The following is a 22,037-nucleotide window of genomic DNA, read 5'->3' as shown; positions in this document are numbered from 1 at the left end:
GTGGTACTTTAGCCCCTTCCTTGTGTCTGGTGAGCTGAAATGCGGAGGGGTAGGCTGTAGGTAAATACAGATGTGGTAGCTGAAAACCTAAAAGTGAAAATATTACCACAGAAATGAGAGAGGAAAGGGAGGACATGAGAACTGGTTTCTTGACTTAATTTTTTTCCTAAATAGATAATTTTCTCTTCCAGCTAAATAAAAATGATGGGCATAAAAAAGGTATTCCTCCACAGCATATTCAGTGTTTTGCATGCCCAAAGTGCTTCCTCCTTTTCACCAAAAGAGATGAGTGTTGGCAGCATATGTCACAAGAGAAACACTTCGCCCAGGTTCCTGAACTGAGTGGTACGTTGCTACTAAGTGTACTGCTTTTAATTTTTTCTGATAATTCATCCTTGAGCTAGGGAGTAACTTATATTCTTCTGCTGAGTAAAAAAGCTTAAGGTTTTAAAGTTTGTTATTAATTAATTTTTATTTTTCTTTTAAGATCTTAAATGTGATGCTTTGAAATTCATATTTTTGTGTAGAAATTATTTCTCTATCACACTTGCTGTAATGAGATGCTGTTGAGTCTCTCATATAAGCTTCTCATCCTCCAGTGACTCCATGCAACTACTTTCCTGTATAACTTTACATTTAGCATGTTGATGGAGACTCAGAGCAAAACACATAAATTTCCTTTCAATTCCAGTCAGAGTGGCAGTTCATTTCCTTCCCCTTACTCTACTGCCTGTAGTGTGCTTGGAGGCTATTTTTCTTGTCAGTGTCCTTGGCATTCCTGATGGCAAAGACTTGTTAAAATGTCTTCTCCATATACTTGCAATTTTAGAGTGGTTAGCTGGAGCATTGCTGCTGGTCTGATGGCTTGCAAGGAATACGTGGCTGCTGAAGGCTGAAATCCTGGTTATGTTGTGAGCTGGCAACATCCTGAACCATGCTTAATAAAGTCCAGAGGAAAGATCTGTCTGATCATGGTGTTGCAAACAGGGTTAATGCCCAACATAGCTGTACTGATTTTATTTTTGACATAAGCAATAGGCGTTAAAGCATTTACTTCACTGTTAGCTGGACTGCTAAGTGGTCGTGTTTTAGATGTTGCAACTCTCTGGACAAGCCTACATGGCCAAAAGCATTAATTTAGTTATTTCTCGTGTTCGTAAATGTGTCTGACTTCTGCCATCCCCTAGAGTGGCTGCAGGAAATGTACAGAAAAGGCAGGCTTTGAAGGAATCCCCTGCAGGTCGAGTCAGTACTGCTGCCTTCTTGTAGTGAAGTGACAATCATCTGCATGGTTATACTTTCCCTTATGCCTTGTCACGCTAATGTACTTTTATTCTCAAATAGGTTATTAATTCTGAATGTGATGACTGCAGATGCTTTTAAATTCAGGTCATAGGTTTTAAAAAAGATTACTGGTGAGCTATTGCTTTGAAAAGATTAAAAGCACAAGTTAGTGTTTTCTTCTTTAGAGATGGAGAGTGCTTAACTCAGAACAAAAAATTGAGTGCTCCATTTTTTACTTTGTATTAGTTAGGCTTCACGATTAATAATTATCAGCATGGCCTGAGATCTGCCAGTGAAATTAGCTGAAAGGCATAACCTCAAATTACTGCCTGCTGATCATCACATCTTACTTAAACAGAAAAATCCAAGAAAATTTGCCCGCTGAGGTGCAGAACATGAACAATATATAACCCATAAACCATTTTCTACTATCTTTTCAGTAGAATTTTCTTACTCTGCTGGTACTAGGAGTCACCTGTGGATTATATACTCAGAACAACAGAAAGTCCTGCATGTAAAAATTAAAGAATTAACATTAAGGATGGGAAGGAAAGAAAGAGATGGTCAGGGTATCTGGGAACTTGTTAAATAAGGTGTGTGCCCTTCCAGAAAAAATACTGTATGGCTTAAAACAAAATTTTATGTAGTAAGAGTAGATAGCTGGTAATAGGTGGAGGAGAAGAAGGTAAGAACCTTCCTACGAGAGATAGTGACCTGGCATTGTAGAAGAAGGAAAAGGGAAGTAAAATCAGTCGCTGAGTACAAAAAAGCAAAATGCAAACAGATTCAGGTATAAGATAGTTACAGAAGTTAAAAAAATTCAGGATTTAGTTACAGCTTCCATTGCACAGTTACTGTAGCTCAGCTGCCATTTGTTAACTTGCATTCTGAACCCTGTGGCAGACAAGTAACAATGGTAATTATGTCATCAGAGAGCTGAAATTCTGTTGGAAAACTCTTAACGTGTGGTTGCACTTTCTACCTTTCTGTTTTACAGATGCAGCGAAGTCTGGCCATCCACTACCTTTTCCATCCTTTGCAAAGAATCTCTTGATATCTCTGTGCAAAGAGGTCTCCTTCCAAGTGAAGTGTATGTCCTGCTTTAAGATACTGCGCTCACATATGGAATTAACAGCTCATTTCAGGTTTGTGAAAGGCAGTTGTCTTTATAATGTGAACATCCATCGATCAATGACAGGTGTGCAGACATGCTTTTAGTGATACTAGTGGATTTCAGGGCAGCTAGGACCATCTGAATGTTGACTTCCTGAATAAACAATCAAAAGCCTGCCCATAACTTTACCCCGCACTGCAGAAAGATGATCAATGTCAGGATCCTTTTTGTATTTTCTTTACAGAGCAACAAAAGCTTTTTGCTATTCCACTATTTCTAAGTTGACAGCATTTGATTTTGAAAATGTGCAGTCAGAAACATAAGCATCAATCTACTTGCTAGCTTTGGAAATTAGCACCTAATTTTCTTCAAATTTCAGGGACTAAATATATGTTGCATGGTTTTGTTGGCAAGCTGGTAGGTGGGTTCAAGTACATAGTGCATGGAAAGAGTGTGCTTTAATGCTGTAGCTACTTGGTAGTATATCAAGTACATCTGAAAGTTTACAAATGTTTCAGGTGGTGATATAACCTCTCAATATTTTTTATCCATTCTAGAACACGTTGTTATAATTCTGGGCCCATGGCACTGTCAAAAAAAAGCATCTCCCAAGTTGCAGAGATATTTAAAATGAAAGGTTACTGTGAGAACTGTGATGAACTGTTTGCTGATAAGAATCAAATGACCCAACACAAACAAACCACTCAGCATAACATTAGAGTTTTTACTACACTGGAAGAGTCAATCTTGATGTTCTGCCATGTCAATGGAAAACATAAAAATCAGTCTCATTTGGCCTACATTGTGGAACGGTCAAGACCACTGCTTAAAAGACATTTGAGTCCAGATGAGTCCTCCAGTGAAATGGCGTCTAGCCCTTCAAAACGCAAGAGTAATTCAGAAGATAAAAGTGAAGATAAAGTTGCAAACCAAAGTCAAGGTAGTGCCTCCAAAGTAAAAGCCTGGTTTTGTGAATGCCTTCAAAAGTTTTCTACAGAAGAGTCAGTAGAAAAGCACATTTTATCAGCAAATAGGATCTGTCACAAGTGTGCTGTGTGTGGAAAGCTGGCTGAAAATTCCAGCATTATCCGCCTGCATATGAGTCGATTCCATGGAGGGGCACACTTGACTAATTTTCTTCTCTGGTGCAGAGCATGCTCTGTAGATCTTAGAGAAGAGGATATTATGAGACACGTAACTGAATTTCATGGTGGGCATAGTTACTACTATGAGCAAGAAGCTGTAGAAGATGAGCCTATGCCATCTGCGTCTGACGCAGCGAGCATTTCTGCAGGTGGAGATAAAGACTGCATTTCTGGCCCTGTGGAAGTGTCCCCTGAAGGTGGTCCTGTTGTGGGAAAATGGCAGTGCCGCATTTGTGAGGAGATGTTTGAATCTGAAGAGAGCGTTCAACAACATTGCATGTCCTTAGAAAGCCATGCATTTCACAGGTACTCATGTGGCATATGTAGAAATCATTTTCGGAAAGTAGGAACTCTACAGCGGCACTTCCAAGAGCATCATAATCAGGAGGTGCAGACTAAATACTTCTGTGGCCTTTGTGGTAATCTCTTCTTCAACACAGAGGAAGAATTTCTAATCCATTACAAGGCACTTCATAGCATGGACTATACCTTTGTGCCTGAGCAGATGGAACTGTCAATAAAAAAAGATGAGGACTTCCTCCCAGTCGAACAGGGAGACTGCTTAACCTGTGGCTGCCGGACAACTTACATCTCCAAAATAAACAGGAGGAATGATCATGAGAACTGTCAGAAGGCCATGCTGCGGAAGGGAAACTTATGGTTTCGATGCTGCTTGTGTTCTGCAACGGCACAGAATATTGCTGATATGAACAGCCATCTCAAGAGTCACAAGTCAGTAAAATCTAAGGGAGAGATGTATGTTGTTAGATGTGCTGCATGCAACAAAAACTTTGATGATCTTCAAAGCGCACATCAGCATTATCACATGAAACACTGCTTCTTGCAGAAACCTGATCTGTCAAGTCTTGCGTCAGAATCAGAAGACACAGTATTCAAGTTTTCAGCAAGTGGGGCTTGTGTGGTCAGAAAACCTCACAGGCAACGGTTTCAAGCATCTCCATCCAAAACTCAGGACAGACCACAGTTTTCTTCTCTGCAAAGCCCAAGAGAGGGAAAGAAAATAGAAACTGAGGACTTAGAACAGCCTGAAGAACTTAGTGAAAGTATGTAGAAAATTTCTTTCAGCATTAGAAAAGTATTGCTGTCCTTAACACACTCTGTTTCATTGTCAGTACATGTCACATACCATTTGGTTGCATCCAGTCTATAAATAAGCTCAGAATATAGTACCTGTTATTTCTCAAATACGGAATTCTCAGTAATTGGAGTTCCAAAACTCTTGACTCCAGAATTTATTGTTATATGCCATTTGTATGAAATCTTGGGGGGGGAAAGAAAAAAAAAAAAAAAAACAAAAACAAACAGGCAGATGTGAGAATTCTGAGACCGAAACATTTGATTTTCAAATTAGTTTGGAACATAATTTGGTGTTAAAAGGAAGAGAATGTCAAGAACACCACAGTTAGGGATCTAATGCCTAGAAGCATAAAAGTGATCGATCATATACATTGAAAAGAAACTTGCTTTTTTTATATATATAAATATTTATGAGTCTGTTAGTGCTTTCTGTGTGGGCAGTGCTGTTATACCATCATCTCAGCTTTCTTAGCTTGCCAAAAAGCTGAGAATTTATATTCCGGGTATGTATTGTTTTCTTGTGTTCAGAAATTGGAAGTGTTTCGTGATTACTAGGGGTGTCATAATCCTTTTGATTAGGAGGTTGATATTTATGTTAGAAGTACAGCAAAAAGTGCATATCTGAACATTTTATTGCTTTTATGCATGCAGGCAATTGAATGTCACAGAGACTTGCCATAGTCAGGGGTACCCAGCTGGATATTAAATGAGTTATTAAAATGTCTTGGTGCAGGATGACAGCTCTCTGTGCTTACCACAAAGCTATCCAGGTCTACACCATCATATAGCCAGATTCTACTCTTCTGTCTAATTTGTGCATTATTAAGTGCTAATTCGGTTGATCTATGCAGTCACCAAGTAACATCATGTTTTGTAGCTTTTCTTTTTGTGACTTTTCGCTTACATATGTGACTAGAAGAGTTCTCAAAAGCGAGTTGGTTGACCAGAAAGTCACATGAATTTTAAATGTGTCCTTTTTATCCTGTTGAAGATGGTGAGCTTCCTGATCTTGACTATCTGAGTACCATGACTCACATTGTGTTGGTGGATCTGGACAACTGGGGAAGCTTTTTCACACAGCTGCCAGCTAACCTGAACCAAGGGACATTTATCTGGGGTTTTCAAGGTAAAAAACGTTTGAAGTAAATTAAAATATAAGTCTACACATGTGCTTGAGCAGAGATTCCTTGAACCTGAGAGAATGAAGAGCAGGAGCAAGTAGGCAGTAGGCTTCTAAAGTTGCTTCTTGAACTTTTCAAACTCCATCTAAACCTCCACTGCTCCTACTAATCCTTGTAGAATACTTCCAGAATTAGAGAACTCTTTAGATGTCTTTCTGGCTTCCCTTATGAACTTACTTCAGATGTATCATATTTTCATAATTATCAAGGCACCCATAATTCTCAGAGATCGTATTAACTCCTAAGTCCTTCTCAAGGCTGGGATTTTTTTATTTTTGTTTGATTTTTTAGTTCCAAAAGGCATGATTTTGCACTCTTAGACTTCTGATTTTCTTCTGTCTCTGGCCTGTTCTGTAGAGAGTGGTCGTGGTCGTCCTGTACAACAATAGATGTATGTCCCATCTTACAGATAGCAGTGATTGATGGCTCACATTGTCCTGGGTTTCATAGAATGATAGAATGGTTTGGGTTGAAAGGGACCTTAAAGATCATACCATTTTGCAAAGTCTGCCAGTAGTGTCTCTTTAACTTCATGCTTTTGCTGATTTGACTGTTTTTGAACCAACTGCTTGTCCACCTCATGCTTTTTCTACAGGTTTTTTTCTCTATCTACCTTTACAATTATTTTGTCTGTGGTACATTGATTTCTTCAGTAAAATATAGATAAGGGATACTTTTAAAATGTTAATGGCCTGGAACACAGGCATCGTCTTACCAGATTTATAGGTCAGGTATGTTTTACACTTTGTAAACTCTGTTGCACTTCCTTGCTAAGTTTTTTTTCATTATCTCTTCCCATAAAAGATAATCAAGGCTGTTCTGAAAGCTGAGAGTAGTCATGCTGCTCAGGTTGTACAGAAAGGCCTGTTGATGCCTGGGTCACTTTTTTTTTCTCTTAGAAACAAATTTTCCAGTTAGCTGATGAAGGCAGAGCAAGTATAGCTGTTAATGTAGAGTGGTAGTGATTCAGTCATCTGCGCTCCTGAACCTGTAATCTGGTGCCTGCTTGTTAGGAGTTTTGTGCCCAGGGATGTTCCAAACACAGGTGCCTCATGGCACAGCACAGCCCATATCAGCACCACTCAATTCCTTACTTCCTAATGGGTTTGCTACATGGAGGCTGCCTCATGGGAATGGCCCCTGAGGCACCTGAACTAAAAAAATATGCTAAAGAGTTACTTGTGAATAAAATCGACCAAATTCATGTTAAAGAAAAATTTACCAGTTTTAGTGTCAACTATATTGGATTTTGAGCCTGGGAACACTAAGGCTCTCAGGCACATTTGGATCTGTTGTTGTTGATACCCTCTCATAATAATGATTTGTACAGTTACGTGAGGCATGCTACTCTTGTTTGTTTAACCTGTGAAAATATAGCAACACTTTTTCCTGCATTTCCCAAAAAACATTTCTGAATTTTAAATTACAATTTTTATACTATATATCTGCATTATTTCTATTATTCCTGTTTCTAGTATAGCCTTAGCTTTGCTTTGAGTTCCTCCATTGTATTGTCTGGACTCTGTATTGTTTCTGTCTTCAGATATTCAGTTGTCTTTAATCCATTTTCAGATATTCAGTTGTCTTTAATCCATTTGGGCTAACAAACGACATAAATACAGGTCTGTCATTGTTTTCAGCTGCCCTGGTCAAATGCTTATGTTGTACATTTATCAGCCAAAAACAGGGCTGGTGATTACAAGTCTTTCCGAAATAGCAGTGGCTGAGGGCAGACAAGAACAACTTACAAATAGCATTTTTTTCTTACGAACAGGTTCCGCTAAATCATTTCTGTGTAGACTCTTAATAAATCTTAGCAATCATTTTTGATATCATCTTCTTGCAATTAGGCTGAAAAGGCAGGGGGGAAACAGGAGCAATCTGCTGAGGAATGCTTTGCTTTGTCAGACTGTGAGTGGACACGTTGATGTAAAGCATCCTCTGCAGCCTGGTTACTTGAACATCGATTTCCCATGTGCTCATGTGAAGTGCCATCAATGACTGCTTTCATTTTCCATTCAAAATCCTTTCTTACATCCAGCCACTCTATCATCTAGCAGATAAAGTAACATTTTGTTGTTGTCTGCAACTCCATGTTGCAGACCCATTATTTGTTAGTCATTGGGATGTTAAAAAATTCTTACTCACTCTGGTCAAATTGTCCTTCCATTTTCTTGCCTTTTTATGGTGCCATATGTATTTTTATGGGCTAAGCTTCTCTGGTTTTTCCAGTCTGGTACTGGTTTTGTCTGTACTCAGCTTGTCTTTATTATCCACCTATTTTCTTAGCCTGTTAACTACAGTTTTATATTTACTGTTGCCTTCTTGTGTTCTTAGTTCATAGAGGTGTTTCTACCCAAACCTGTGGTTTGTTTGTTTTTCATGTTTGGTTTTATTATTATTAATATTATTCCCCTTCACTGTATAGGAGGATACAGCAACTGGAAGCCTCCAGTGCATTGCAAAATTTACAATTATCTTAAGAGGATTGGATGTTTCTTCCTTCATCCCCGTTGCAGTACCAGAAGAGAGGCAGCAGACTTTGCTCTCTGTGTTCATGTAAGTTAGGGCACGCTTGCTTCATTGTGTCCTGTACCCAGAGAAGGGTGGCAGATGATATCTGCTATTGATGTTAAGTACTAATTGCAGATGACGTTTTTAGATTCTTTCCATGACACTTCTGCATCCCCTATAAAGAATGAGAAACCTGGATTGAGTGGAGTCAGGTGGTTGAGAAATGACTTAAAAATTAGCCCGAATAGGACAACAGGCTGTTGTGGAGGGGAAGGGAGCTGGTTAGGGAATGAAGAGTCAAAAACCTGCACTTCTTACAGTTTCTCTTTGAGAGTGATATGTAACTCCTTTGTCTCTCTTTAAGTAGCCCAAATCTCGAGCCATCTTTACGATGGAGTTGAATGGGTGCTGCTTTCACAGACCCTGTTGAGCTGACAAAGAGCAGTGCATTTATTCAGTAAGCTTTGGGCTTTGGCAGGGTTGAGGATGTGCAGGTGAGGGATGGGAATCTGGGATGCCACAGGGCCTTGTGTTCCTAATGTAGTATCATAGATTTTAAGGTTGGAAAAGACCTTCTACATCATTAAATCCAGCCATCAACCCAGCAACCACTGTCATTAAGCCATGTCCTTAATTGCCACATCCACATGATTTTTGAACACTTACAGGGATGGTGACTCCACTGCTTCTCTGGGCAGCCTGTTCCAATGCTTGGCAACCTTTTCAGTGAAAATCTAAACCTCCCCTGGTGCAGATTGAGGCCATATAGTGCTTCATCAGTTAAATAAATTACTACCTGTCTAACTGTATAAGCACATTTTTGCAACAGTGGTTTTATGTTTCATCATGCTTTTTGTTACTTTTAAAATGCTCTGAAGAGATGACTTGTTTTATGTAGAGACAGTTCTAAAATGCTACTTTTTAGGATTTGTTCCATATTCCATCTGTACTGTTCTGGTATCCATCACAAGTGTCTATTGTGCATAGAGAAGAAATGAGCATCAAACTTGTGTAACAGTGCCTTTCACAGTGGGGTGATGTGGCTTGGATCATAAAGGCAGGAATAAATTGCTGTAGAAAACTTTCCAATGAAGAACTGTCTTGCACAAAGCTAGCCAAATGCCATGAGATAAAAACATCATCTCTGTTCAACACTTATTTGTTTTGTGTAGGCTGGTCGTCTGGATGAGCACCTGCCCAAGCAAATTCCTTTCACTGTTCTTTCTGGAGACAAAAGCTTCCTGGAACTGGAAAACCAGTTTAAAATGACCCAGCGGTCAGCTCGCATCCTGAATCCTCATCACATTGAAGGAGACATGATGTGTGCCTTGCTAAACAGCATTGCAGATACCACAAAAGGTAGAAAGTAAACATTAAACACAATTTTTCCAGTAAACTGATAGTTCTTTCCAATAAAAAATGGAACACTTCCACTGGTTACATAAACTGTTGCTTGGTGCTTCTTGTAGTGGTACTTCAATGAATAATAGATTAGAAAATCATTATGCTTGGGCATGTTTTGAAAACAGACTTAATTAAGCATTTTTATTCAGTGTAAAAAACTGTCATACCTGTATTCTTTATTATAGCAGGAGACAAAGCTGATGTTTGAGTTGGAAAACTCCTTTCTAGTTCAAAAAAAGCTGTTTAAAGCACTCTTGTGTGCATAGTTAGTTATCAATTTGTTCTCACATCTGTTTGGCTTGATTTATTGTGTGTCTGAAACAAATGTGACCCTGCTAAAGCATCATTATTTCTCAAAATACTTCTGTCTGTTTTAACTTGGACCTCGTAGCTGCTTCCTGTCACTTGATAAGTGTCTTCACTGGCACAACTCGCACACCCATTTGGAGAAAAAAAACTCAGTGGAAGTTTTTGAGTTCTCTAAAGTGCCAGATTCTAATGGCATGCTAAAATGATTACATTGGTTTTATATAGGATAATCGAAGAGGATTGAGCCAGCTCATTTTCATGCAAAGGGTACCAGAGCTGAGATGAGTTTTAATATTTATCAGCATTTCAAAGTATTTTGCTGTTTTCCTGAAAGACTTGACATTTTTCTGTAGACATTTTTGCTTTTTCTGGCTTCTTATTGTGATTTTGGAGAGTTGTAAATTTATGGAATTTTAGAGAAAGTGGTTTCTGAATTAGCCCTAAGCAGTTTTATGAAAATTTATACTGCTAGTCTTGATACAGGTTTATGAGAGCTATAACATGGTACTGCTGTTCCACAAAGAAGATTGGAGTGCTATCTCTGAATGATTAATTGGCATTGACTGATAAAAGGAAAAAAAAAATAGGATAATTAAACAGCTTTCTGGAAAAAAACAATGTGGTGAACTGGAATTGATTTAAATACTTTTGATACAGAAAAGGTGCTTACAGAGTTTTCTGGCCACCCCAGGCATTAGAAGTTTCTTAATGTAACACTTCTTTCTGTGTCCTTTACTGCATTAATATTTACTATTATGGCAATTGGCCCTACCTGGAGGCTGCAAACCTTAACTTGCTGCCTGGATGCTCATTGTGTGTTCCACTTGAGTTGCACAAGTGGTCATTATTAAAAAAAAATCCTTGAACAGGAAATTGATGAAATGACATGTGATACCTTTGGCTGTTAGCATTCCTTAACAAACTTGTAAGGGACAGAATTATCCCTTTTTGTAGTCAGTCTCAGCAAGGGTGGACCCAAACAGCAAAAGCTGCCTTTGTCTCTGTTGTGTATTAAAACAGAATATTAGAGGATTCACTGTTCATAGTAGGTCTGCATTTGCTGCATTGTGGGATGATATTGTTACCAAGAGTTTATAAAGTTTTTCTTTAAAAAGATAAAGCCACCAAATAGTACACACATGTGTGGCTCAGCAGCATCAGCCATCATTTGCAAGTCTTAATGTGGCAAAACCGGTATTGGAGGGTTGAGATGGAAAGTCGTGCAGTGTATCATAGGCTGGTATAACTTGTTGACCTGTTACAGAAAAGCAGCTGAGTAAAAGGAAATGCAAACAAGAATTGCTTGCTTTGTGACTTTCTTAAGCCTATGGCTGTTATTCTGGAGAGAGAAGTAGGTGAGTAACAGGACAGAGGATCATGTTGAAAAATATCAGACTGTTGTTGGTATTGGGTGAGCTGCAAAATGAAAAAGTTCTTTCCCTAAATCACCTTGACAGAGCTATCATTAGCTTCTGAGCACCTGGATAGTGTTTGGATATGGCAATCTGACAGGTGCATCTTGTGAACTGTTTTACTGGCACAACTGCTGTGGGAACTATAGTACTGCATTTATTTTAAAATAAGTAATAAAATAATATTTTCTGCATATGTTGCAATGCGATGCCAACTGTATGTTACTATAGGAAAACCTTGGCTGGAGGAGATGCTTGAACTTCCTTTGAGGTATGAAAAGAGTAGGCATTCTTACTTGTTCTCTGCTGCTGCTAAGCCTGAGTTCATACATAAAGAAGGGTTGTGCTTTTATGCTGAAGCCACAACACATGACAAGAGCTTCATGCATATTAACTGAGTGGTTTGGGAAGGGCAGAAGAGAAGAGTTTTCGATGTCTTACTTTATAACCAAAAAAACCAGTAGTGTGCAGAAAAATATGATCATTCCATTGTCTATGTCTTGGTAATATCATATCCTTTGTGTTGAAAGTACACTTATTATGAGTGCTGGACAATGTTGAGGGCAAAGGTGATAGTAGGTTGGGGTCATCATATCCATCCATTGCACTGACAGGAATGCCACAACTTTTTGGTTGACAAGTTATTTTTGTGTAAGTCTTTAGCTTAACTGTAATTTCTCCCAGTTATGTTCAAATGAGATCCTTCAGTGACTGAGCTCTTATGTAAAAGAGACTCTTTTAAATAATAAGAACAAATTTTTGAAAGTATTTCTTGTCCTTTCTTTGGAAGAGCCAGTCTGTCTCATGAGCCTCTCAGGGTCAGTGGTGTACTGAATGTAGTGTTGTCTGCCAGATAGCCACCATACCTCTTTCACTGACCCATAAAGTACTTTTCACTGTGCTCAAATGGAGCTGCCAGCCTACGTTTTCAATCTGCTACTCTTGCCTGAAGTGTTTAAATACTATCAAATGCAGTTTCCATGAGAGTTTTTGTTTCTAAGAGTAGGATTTCAGTCCATTTAATGAATGCTCCCAAGCTTCCTAGCTCCCACTATGTCCGAAATCTTTTGTTTTACCTACATCCAACAAAATAATTTAAGAGGACACAAGAACAAGTTTATGGAAGACATGGAGAACAGTTGCTTTTCTTCTCCACAGTGAAAATTTTCATGGGTGCATGTCTGTGTGTGGTCCAGTTTGAGGTCCAGTATGAATGCTACATCTGTCCCATCTCTGCTTTTTTCAAAGCAGTTAACACAGATTGCAAATCACAGCCTCCAACCCCCACTTTCCTGAATGTGAAACTGAATGTAAAGGGCATGAGCATCTGCAGAGTGATGCAGCATTAATGAATTATAGTTTCTCTAGTATATATTCCTTTATTATAGCAGCCACAACTTATTGCAGTAGAGAGTGATAAGGAAGTGACCCTGCAGTTGTAACCTGGTGTTAGCTACAGCAGGAAGTTACTGCTGGGTTTGGTATGTCAGTGGCATCTCTTGTATGTGTATGCCCTAGGGAGAAAGTGATGTACTGAGACCTGAGATAATGAGTCTGAGCAGTTGTAGACCAGTGGATGAACTGGGAAAACCTCACCACTCAGATCATACACAAAAAATTATTGAGGTTTAGCTTAAATCTGGCTTTGAATTTTAGTGAGTCTAAGATAAAGGGTAGATGAAAATCTGAGTGACTGTAATAATATTGGCCACAGTTTCCAAGAAATGCAACTGGAGGAGAGTGGCAGCTTGAAAGCTTTATTTTTATTTGTCCTACACTTGAATGAGCAGCTGTAGGCAGAGATACATAGAGTGAAGCTTGCTTTGCATGGAGGAAAAGAGGTCTTGTATGGTCGTAACCCTCAGCAGGGAGTAGCTGTACTTGCATTTACAGATGATGTTACCTTAATATGAAGAGAAATTAGAGTAGTAAGTATTGGGGAAGAGTATGTGGGAAGGATCGTCCAGGGACACGTGAAAAAAGGAATAAAAGACAAGATTCTAGAAGCCAAGGAAAGTATTTTAAAGGCAGCATAGCCACACATACCAAGTGTGATTGCTAACAAAGGTAAGGGTGGGGTACTGATCTAAAGATTTTGGTTAAATAATTCCTGGGATCCTGACTGAGTTAACAAATTGTACCTATAAGGTAGCACTAAAACTCCAGACAGCAGCTGTAAAAGGAGAAGGGTCCGTGGTTGGAGAGATAGTGTGATGTGAATGCCACTGTACATTGGAATGGAAAAGGGGCAGGTGAGATTGGGAGTTACTGAAAAGACTAAGAGAAGGAGTATTTTAGGAGGGAAGTGGAGGTGGGGTGTGAGACTGTACAGTGGACAAGGGGTGTGTTGTGTGGTAAGGGAGCAGGAGGAAGGCTGGAGAAGGGAATTTGAGTCTCTGGTGGTAAACCTGATGGAAATTATGAAAGTGTTGGTGGTAACTGGGGTGGTTGCAAAAGAAGATTAGTGGGGAGATATAGAAGAAGATATAGTGGGGGGATGTTACCCTGTGTGGGCAGCTAATCCAAATTCAAGCTGTGGTGCTTTGATGGCAGGACAGTGGGTGGCGCTTACATTCTGTGAAAGTTACCGGTCTCTCCCCAGAACAGGTTTCTGAGAGACATGAAATGTCAAAAAAAATCACTCTGAGCTCTATATTCATCCGGAGTTTGCTTTCCTGTTTTCTCGTTCTTCCAGCAGGAATATGTCAGTATGTGAGGTCAATAGTGAGCAGTAGGATTTCTTTTGAAAGATCAGGTACAGTCAGAGGTTCTTACCTGATGTGTATTTGACAAAATGTACTAGAGAATAGTACAAGAGATCTTAAGATCTCTTGCCTCTGAAACTGGGCAGCTGCTTTTCCTCTGACACCAAAGGACTTGGGAGCTATAGCATGTGCCGACAATTTTAACAAGAGGGACAGGACATGCCTGGTTTCTCAAAATTAAACATTCTTCATTAGAAGATGCCAGCACTATTAGCAGTATATGCTGGTGAAATGTGGGCTGGATGAAAAACTGAGGTGCATTGAAAACTGGCTGAACAGCCAGACCTGGAACATGGTGATCAGTGGCATGGGGGTCAGGAACCAGCTGTGTCTCAGTACAGGGGCTGATCCTTTCTAATGTCTGTTAATGACCTAGATGATGGGGCAGAGTATACCTACAGCAAGTGTGTTGATCACACAGAACTGGGAATGGCAGTTAATGTACCTCAGGAGCTGTGCTGCCATCCAGAGGAACCTTGACAGGGGAGAAGTGCACTCACAGTGATCTCATGAAGTTCAGCAAAGGGAAGTGCAGAGTTCTGCATCTGGGGAGAAACAGCCCCAAGCATCAATATATGCTGACCAGGAGTCAACCAGCTGGGAAATGGCTTTGTAGGGAAGAACCTGGTGGTCTTGGTGGACACCAAGTTGACTGTGAGCTGTTGTGTGCTCTGGTGGATGAGAGGTCCCATAGTACCCTGGGCTGCATTAGGAAGATTGTTGCCAGTAGGTTGAGGAAGGTGATCCTTTCACTTCATTCCGTAAGGTCATATCTAACAAGTTTGGAGCTCCCCACTACATTGTCTTTTCAGTAGTACTCAAAAGCTATCTGGACAGAGTCCTGGGCAGTAGATGATTCTGACTGAGCTGGGAGGCTGGACAGTATGACTTCCAGAGGTCCCTTCCACTATCCACCATTCTATGACATTGCCTGATCAGTCTGGTGGCCTGTTATGATGGAGCAACTGCAGTGCTTGACAAGGGAAGACTGTGATATCATCTGCCTGGACTTGTTGGTGGATAAGGAATTGGCTGGATGGACATAGCCAGCGGGCTGTGGTCAGTGACTCCATGTCAAAATGAAGGCCAGTGACAGATTGTGACCCCCAGGACTCTGTCTTGGGACCGGTGCTCTTCTGTCTCTTTACTAGTGACACAGAAAGTGGAATCAAGGGCACCCTCAGCAGGTTTGCAGATGACATGAAGCTGAATGGTGCAATTGACACAGCTGAAGGATGGGATGTCATCCAGGAAGACCTGGACAAACTTGAGAAGTGGGCCCATGAGAACCTCACAAAGTTCAACAAGGCCAAGTGCAAGGTGCTGCACCTGGGTGGGGATAATTCCAGACATGAGCCTGGGAGAAGAGCTGCATGTGAACAGACCAATGGAGAAGGACTTGAGGGTTCTTGTGGATGAAAAGCTGGACATGAGCCAGCAGGTCAAGGGAGGGAATTCTGCCCCTCTGCTCTGGCTTCATGAGACCCCACGAGGAGTGCTGTGTGCAGTTCTGGGGTCCTCAGCACAAGAAAGTCATGGATCTGTTTGAGTGGGTCCAGAGGAGGCCACAAAGATGATCAGAGAGCTGGAAAGAAAGGCTGAGATTGTTGTGGTTGTTGGGCTGAGAGCAAGAAGGCTCTGAGGAGACAACATTGTGGCCTTCCAGTATTTAAAGGGGCCTTATTAAAAAGGATTTTGTATGTGGGCAGGTAGTAACAAGACAAGGAGGAATGATTTCTTACTAAAAGAAGGAAGATATGGATTAGATGATAGGAAGAAATTATTTACTCGGAGGACAGTGAGGCACTTGACCAGTTGCCCAGAAAAGCTGTGGATGCCCCATCCCTGGAAGTGTTTTCATGTCTTGTGTACTAAGCCAAGAATTAAATTAGGGAGTGATTGCTTCAACTGTTCCACCTCTAACAGGCATAAAAAAAATTTTTAGACCATCTGACATGTCTTCCAGGCTGGAAGATTAAAAGGATAGTTAATAAGGGAGAAGCCACTTGCAAAAAGCCTTTCCTTTATACTTTTTCCTCCCTTTCATTAGTAATTGTAGTGACTGCTTTGGGGAATGAGGGGGTGTAGATTTTTCTTTGCTTTGCTTTGGAAAATGATGTAAAAATTAGTATCTCTTCTGCTCAGAAATAGTAGGCAGCTCCAAAAAGAGTTCACAGTCAGTCTGCCAAGTAAGTGGAGAAATACCATTTTAACTATCTATTTCTGGTATATTTTTGGGCTGCTGATCACTGTTGGACACCAGCTGTTGGAATTTTTTTTCCTGGAATTGGGAAAGTCAGCAAGGTTGTGCTCAAACAGGTTATGTGTCAGAGGTTTGAAAACAAATTTTGGACAATTTGAATAGCTAAGTTGGGTAATTCAAAATGCCAGAAGTCACACAGTCAGTAAATTAGATGGCCATATCAGAAAGTTCTTTGTTGGTTAATGTAATCAAAAGTATATAAATGTATTAATAAATGTGATGACTTTAAGGGGAGTGCTTCTGTTGGTATGACTGCAGGAGACCTTGTTGATTGCTAATACTGTAAGACCTCATTACAGAGACCATCTCCCAAAATAGCAATAGCCTGTAGCAGGAGCATGAATGCATAACGTGACTCATTGGCTTGGCTTTTAACCTGTACTTTACTGCGCCTCTGTTGAATGGGGAAAAAGCCAACCAACAAAAAACTAAACCAACCAACCAACCAAACCCCACACCACTGGAGGTGCACTAGACACTTCAAAATAAAGCCATTCTTCTGGAGCTGGAAACCAGCCTTGTGAAGAGTGTTATTAAGAAAGGGAAAGGTTGTGGAGTTTTGGGTGGGCTGGGTTGTGACGAATTAACAGATTAAACTAAGTCTATCAACCTTCTGCTCATATGAGACTTGAACAGCAACATCTGCTGAATTGCACTGCTTGGTTGAGTTTTAGAACTCCATTGTTCAAATGCAGAATTTGTGCAATAAAACACAGCTGCAGTCATGTGTAGGCAGACACGCACTAAGGCACTTCTCCCCATAATTAAATCCGTGATACATTTTATAGAAAGTAAGTAATTTATAGAAAGTGAGTCATTTTTAATAACTGAATATTACCAAAAAACCCACAAATGCAGTAGACGCAGTAGCTTCTGCACCTATTATTTATTGTTACTGCTTTAACATAATGAAAAATTGAAGCAGTCTGCCTCTAGATTGTGGGGAGAAGGAGAAGGAGGTAGCTGAAAAATGACTGTTTCTTGAGTTGCTGTCTTAAACTACCACTGGAATGTATTTTTATCTTGATTTTTTTTAGATCATAGCAAGTGTTCTCTTCAAATCAGTTGATGTTACAGTAAGAGAAATGTTAATAACTTTATTAGAAGCAATGTGTAATTTATTTCATTTGTGCATTTAAGGTTCAGATAGTGAAGAGGATGAAGATATGAAAGAAACACTGAAGCAGAGCTTAGAAGAAACAAACAAGCAAGAAGGTCTGTCAATTTTTACTGTTCTGTGTTAAAAAGCACTATTAATTATGGAAGACAGAAAAACTGAACTTAAAATCAGTTTTACAGCCAGTGACTGTTAGGAATACTCTAAACTATGCTGGGCAGTCTTGAGTAGTGAAGAATGCTGTGATGAGTTATAAATAAAAAAAAATTCTAATCTGAAAAGTATGCCATCAAACTAAAACTCTCTTTCATTGGACACCACAGGGTACTGATCAGTTAAAGACTGGACTGAGTTCACTTTGCACCAGTTTAATATGACTGTTGTCTCAGAGCAGAACTATTGACTAAATACCTGAACTTCTGAATAAATAATTCAAGATTAGCTATCATTTCACAGTAAAGCACTCTGGTCTCCTGAAAGAGCTGTAGAGTTATGCACAAGGTTGAATCAGCATCACATGTGTCTGTTCACATCCTATCTTAAATTATTTGAAATTGTTTTCATTCTTTTGCTTTTGAGCTTACTGGTGGTGTTCAGTGTAGTCATGCATTTTTGGTGACAGACCAGTGTACTTTGAAAGACTTTATTCTGCTCCTCTGCCTGATGGAAATAAACTAAAAAAAAAAAACCACAAAAAAGTTGTACAAGCTCAGTGATAAAACTGATTACTGAATCTTATGTTCCCAGAATTTATTCAGTTGTAAGTTTACCAGCTGTTACTACACACTGTTGTTGAATGTCCAGCATTCATCTCCAGCACTGAAAGTTTGGTGCATTCAGGCCCCCCTAGTACTGGGAGAGCAGTGACATTTCGTGCATGCAGGAGGTCCCACTTCTGATGCTGCAGTGCAGAGGCATCTGACCTTATGAAGCAGCCTGGCTTCAGATGAGTCACAGATTGGGCCTTACTCTGTATTTTTGCACAGGCTTAGTGGCTAAATAACATATTTTAATGCATGCAGTTATCTGCAAATGGTTCTATATCTTTGTTTGGTTTTGTTTGTTTCTGTGAGCATGTAATGTTTTTCTTTAAGCATCTCTCTTTTATCAGTAGTTCTGGATGTTACAGGAAAGTCCAGAAAGATGAGAAAGCAATCAGTGATATATCTCTGTTCCAAGTCTCAGCCTTGCACAAAACAGCCCAACAATTATTAAAGTTTTAAAATTCTAATTCTTTTTTCATGAGAATAGACAGGTCTTTCTTTTTAATAGGATGTGCTTGTGTCCTCCTAAAGCAGAAGATGAATAATTCATGAATGACAGTGTGTCTGAAAGCTGCTTTAATTTTTCCAGCTACATTATTGATATTAATATTTGCTGTGTGTACAAACCTTGTCAAATTTATGGGATTTGATCACTAATGCCAAGCAATTAGTGCCCAAAACAACCTAAATGTAATGCAAAAACAGTTTCTTTTTTGAGTATTATGAAAGTTGTTGGAGATTAAGTCAGATGAGTGCAATGCAATTTTCCTCCCCCCGTCAAAACTGTTACAGCCCCAATCTAGACTATTCTTACTGCTGAGAATGACTTTCTATCTGCTTATCTGGCCTACCTAGTAGGAGTGACAACACTGCTGCCAAGTCAGAATGTAGGTATGGGCATATCTCTGGATAAGGAACTGGAATGAAAATACTGAAACCTCTCTGCTTGTTATGTGTATGTAGTTTTTTGTTTTAATACTTTGTATATTTTTCTTGGTGCATACATATGGGTTCTAATCTTGCTGTTACTTGGACCAGTAAATACAGAGTTGCAATTATGGTCTTAAATTAATCATTGGGCTGCTCCTGGTTAAGACAGTGACAAGCTGTAGAGGTGTTTTCCACATTTTGTAGTGTTGAAAAGATAGTATAAAACAAGGAGAGGAAATATTTTCATCTGTTTCTTAGTGTTTTTTTGCAGTCTGCTGACATTACCCACAGAAATAAGTTCATGCTTTATGTAGTAATATTAAGGTAGTTGTGTTTATGGATAGTTATCAATTGCAGTTTGACATCACAGTCTTTTTTTATTTATACAGAACTGCTAGATGCAGAACTACAAGATGCAGAACTGCAAGAAGCTATCAAAAGGAGCCTTGAGGAAATGTAAATGAAGATACTTCAGTACACTAACGCCATGCCATGAACTGCTCACAAAAAAGGAAGCTTGTTCCATCTATTTACAAGGGTTCAGAAATGCCACTTTCGAAATGTCTTTAATTGTTAGATTAATAATCTGATGTCCTCTGTCATATTGATGAACAGCTGGAGTTTATTCATATTCACAGCAATGTGTTATGTTTGATAAAAAGAAATTTTTAAGCCTTTTCATATTTGTTTCTAAGGGGTGATGACTAAGTCTCTACAATTTAGCAGTTTGAAATTGTTGCCTAATTAGTAGGCTGGTCTTACTAGGTATTTTGGGGTTCCTGGTTGTTCAGGTTTCTTTTCTTAAATTGGTTCTTGTATTTAATTTTTTTGTCACAAAATGTCATTGTCTTTATTTACTTTTTCATGTAGTCTTTGCACCAGATAAAAATAGTAAACTCCAGTTATCTCAGATTTGCCTGGCTAATCTTGTTATAAAGAGAAGCTTAGATCCCAGGGTTGTTGAACATGTGGCCTAACTCCTGCCTGTGGCTGGTTTTACTTCACAGGCCATAATTTTGTCTCTGTCCTGTTTGTTATAAATGTCTAAATCAGGACCACAGGCTTTACAGTTAGTTTACCAGCTTTTTTTGTAAATGTGTTTGCTTTTAGAAGTGGTAGAGTATTTGGGTTTGATGGCTTAAAGTTTGATGACTTCATTGCCTCTCCCTTACCTGAGGCAGGAACAACGTTTTAAGGGAACAGAATCTAAATAAACTTTCTAGTTTCTGTTTGGACTACATGTGAAAAGATTTAAACTGTAATATTTCTGTATACTATGCTCTTTGCTCTCTTCTGTTCATGAAGAGGTGGCATTGGATAAATGGATGTAAATGTGCTAATTATTTTTGTACTGTCCTTATTTTAAGTGAAATTATTTGTGTTTAAAATTATCTGTCATCTTTCTCAGTTGTGTTTAAAAATACCTATGCAAACTGTCCAGCTTTACCAGCCTGTTATCCTTCAGTTAATGATTGCTGTCAATCAGTAAGAAATCTCAGTGTAATAAAATGCCAGCTCAATTCTTTTTATGATTCACTCACCTTGCGAGTTTGCTTCTACCTGCTGTATCCTTAAATACTCATTATGCAAGTAGATACTTTTTGTGCAGAATATGATGTGGGGAAGACTGGATTTTTCTCACTCTTCCAAAGAGTCAGCATAACTACAGCTATTTGTCATCATGGTTAGAAAAGCTGGAAGACTGACACTGGTTTATTTCTAATCATCACTCTGATATAATTGCTATCTCTGAAGCAAGTAGAATGAAGGAAGAATCTAGTAAGGTATCTAGGACTCATTAGCAATCATACACCTTGAAGAAACTGTTCAAATGCCAGAAAATATTTTGAAAACTTACAGTGCATTTGAGTGTGACTCCCAAGTGTTACAGGGTGAACAGGACCTCTTAGTGGTTTTCCCTTGTGTCTGTTGCTTGTTTTTCTACTGCCAGTCTTGGGTTCATTGCACTCCTGGTAAAATTCAGGTGTGTAGTTCACACTGCTGCTGAGAGAGCCCTATTATGGGAGATTTTGAGTTGTCTTTAGCTATGTAATTTACTACTGTCTTTAGCTTAAATCAGTTCCAGAATTTTTCCCACCCTTTTTCCCAGTGCTTCTGTTAAAGGGTGGAATGAAAAAGAAAACAATTTTCATCCTCAAAAGCATCTCCTAAGTTGCAGAAGCTTTTGGGCAGGTTTTTTTCCATATAGATCCTGAAGTTTCAATTTCCTTTCACATGAAAAGATGTTTCAGTCTGAGAAATTTCTTTGGCTCAATGGTGTTTAAAACCTGGACAGATGGTCTTCTCCAAAGTCTGCTATGTTATGATTATGTACTTTATTTTTCATAACATTTTATTCTGTCATAAATTTAAAGTTTGCTTGTACCTGATGGGCCATGACTTAATTGTTTGCATTAAAAAAAAAGTCCTGTGTGCACACATATTCTGTATACTTGAAGCTCCACTTATTAAACACATCGTATTGGCCTTGTCATCTACTTACCAAAACAAGAGGCAAATCCCAACTGTTGCTGCTTTGGTTTTTATAAAAAACCAAATAGAGTTCTAGTTCCTCTATAATTTTTATAACAGTAGTCTTCAGAATCTGCAATGTCTTGAAATTTGGCCTCATTTTGAAGAAAATTTTGGTCTCTTTGAGGTTCTTTTAACTCAGATTTTTCTTTGTGAAATTTTCTGCCATCACAGGCTTGTGATACTTCTGTTTCCAGAAGAACAG

General features: G+C 39.1%; 1 protein-coding gene across 1 annotated transcript in view; it reads left to right on the top strand.

Annotated features, from left to right (window-relative positions):
* The window catches only part of LOC121339128 (E3 SUMO-protein ligase ZNF451-like), a 33,251-nt gene extending 11,534 nt beyond the window's left edge, over nucleotides 1–21,717 (top strand). Inside the window, exons 7-14 of the mRNA XM_041410691.1 lie at nucleotides 192–345; nucleotides 2,282–2,429; nucleotides 2,956–4,607; nucleotides 5,633–5,767; nucleotides 8,251–8,381; nucleotides 9,509–9,695; nucleotides 17,630–17,704; nucleotides 19,690–21,717. Of these exons, the coding sequence (XP_041266625.1) occupies nucleotides 192–345; nucleotides 2,282–2,429; nucleotides 2,956–4,607; nucleotides 5,633–5,767; nucleotides 8,251–8,381; nucleotides 9,509–9,695; nucleotides 17,630–17,704; nucleotides 19,690–19,760 (2,553 nt within the window). The 3' untranslated portion in view covers nucleotides 19,761–21,717. The remainder of the gene's footprint in view (nucleotides 1–191; nucleotides 346–2,281; nucleotides 2,430–2,955; nucleotides 4,608–5,632; nucleotides 5,768–8,250; nucleotides 8,382–9,508; nucleotides 9,696–17,629; nucleotides 17,705–19,689) is intronic.
* The last annotated feature ends 320 nt before the right edge of the window (nucleotides 21,718–22,037 follow it).

Source organism: Onychostruthus taczanowskii, unplaced genomic scaffold (genome assembly GCF_017590055.1).
Source record: "Onychostruthus taczanowskii isolate IOZ18803 unplaced genomic scaffold, ASM1759005v1 scaffold33, whole genome shotgun sequence".
NCBI lineage: Eukaryota > Metazoa > Chordata > Aves > Passeriformes > Passeridae > Onychostruthus > Onychostruthus taczanowskii.
This window is presented reverse-complemented; position numbering and strand designations above follow the sequence as displayed.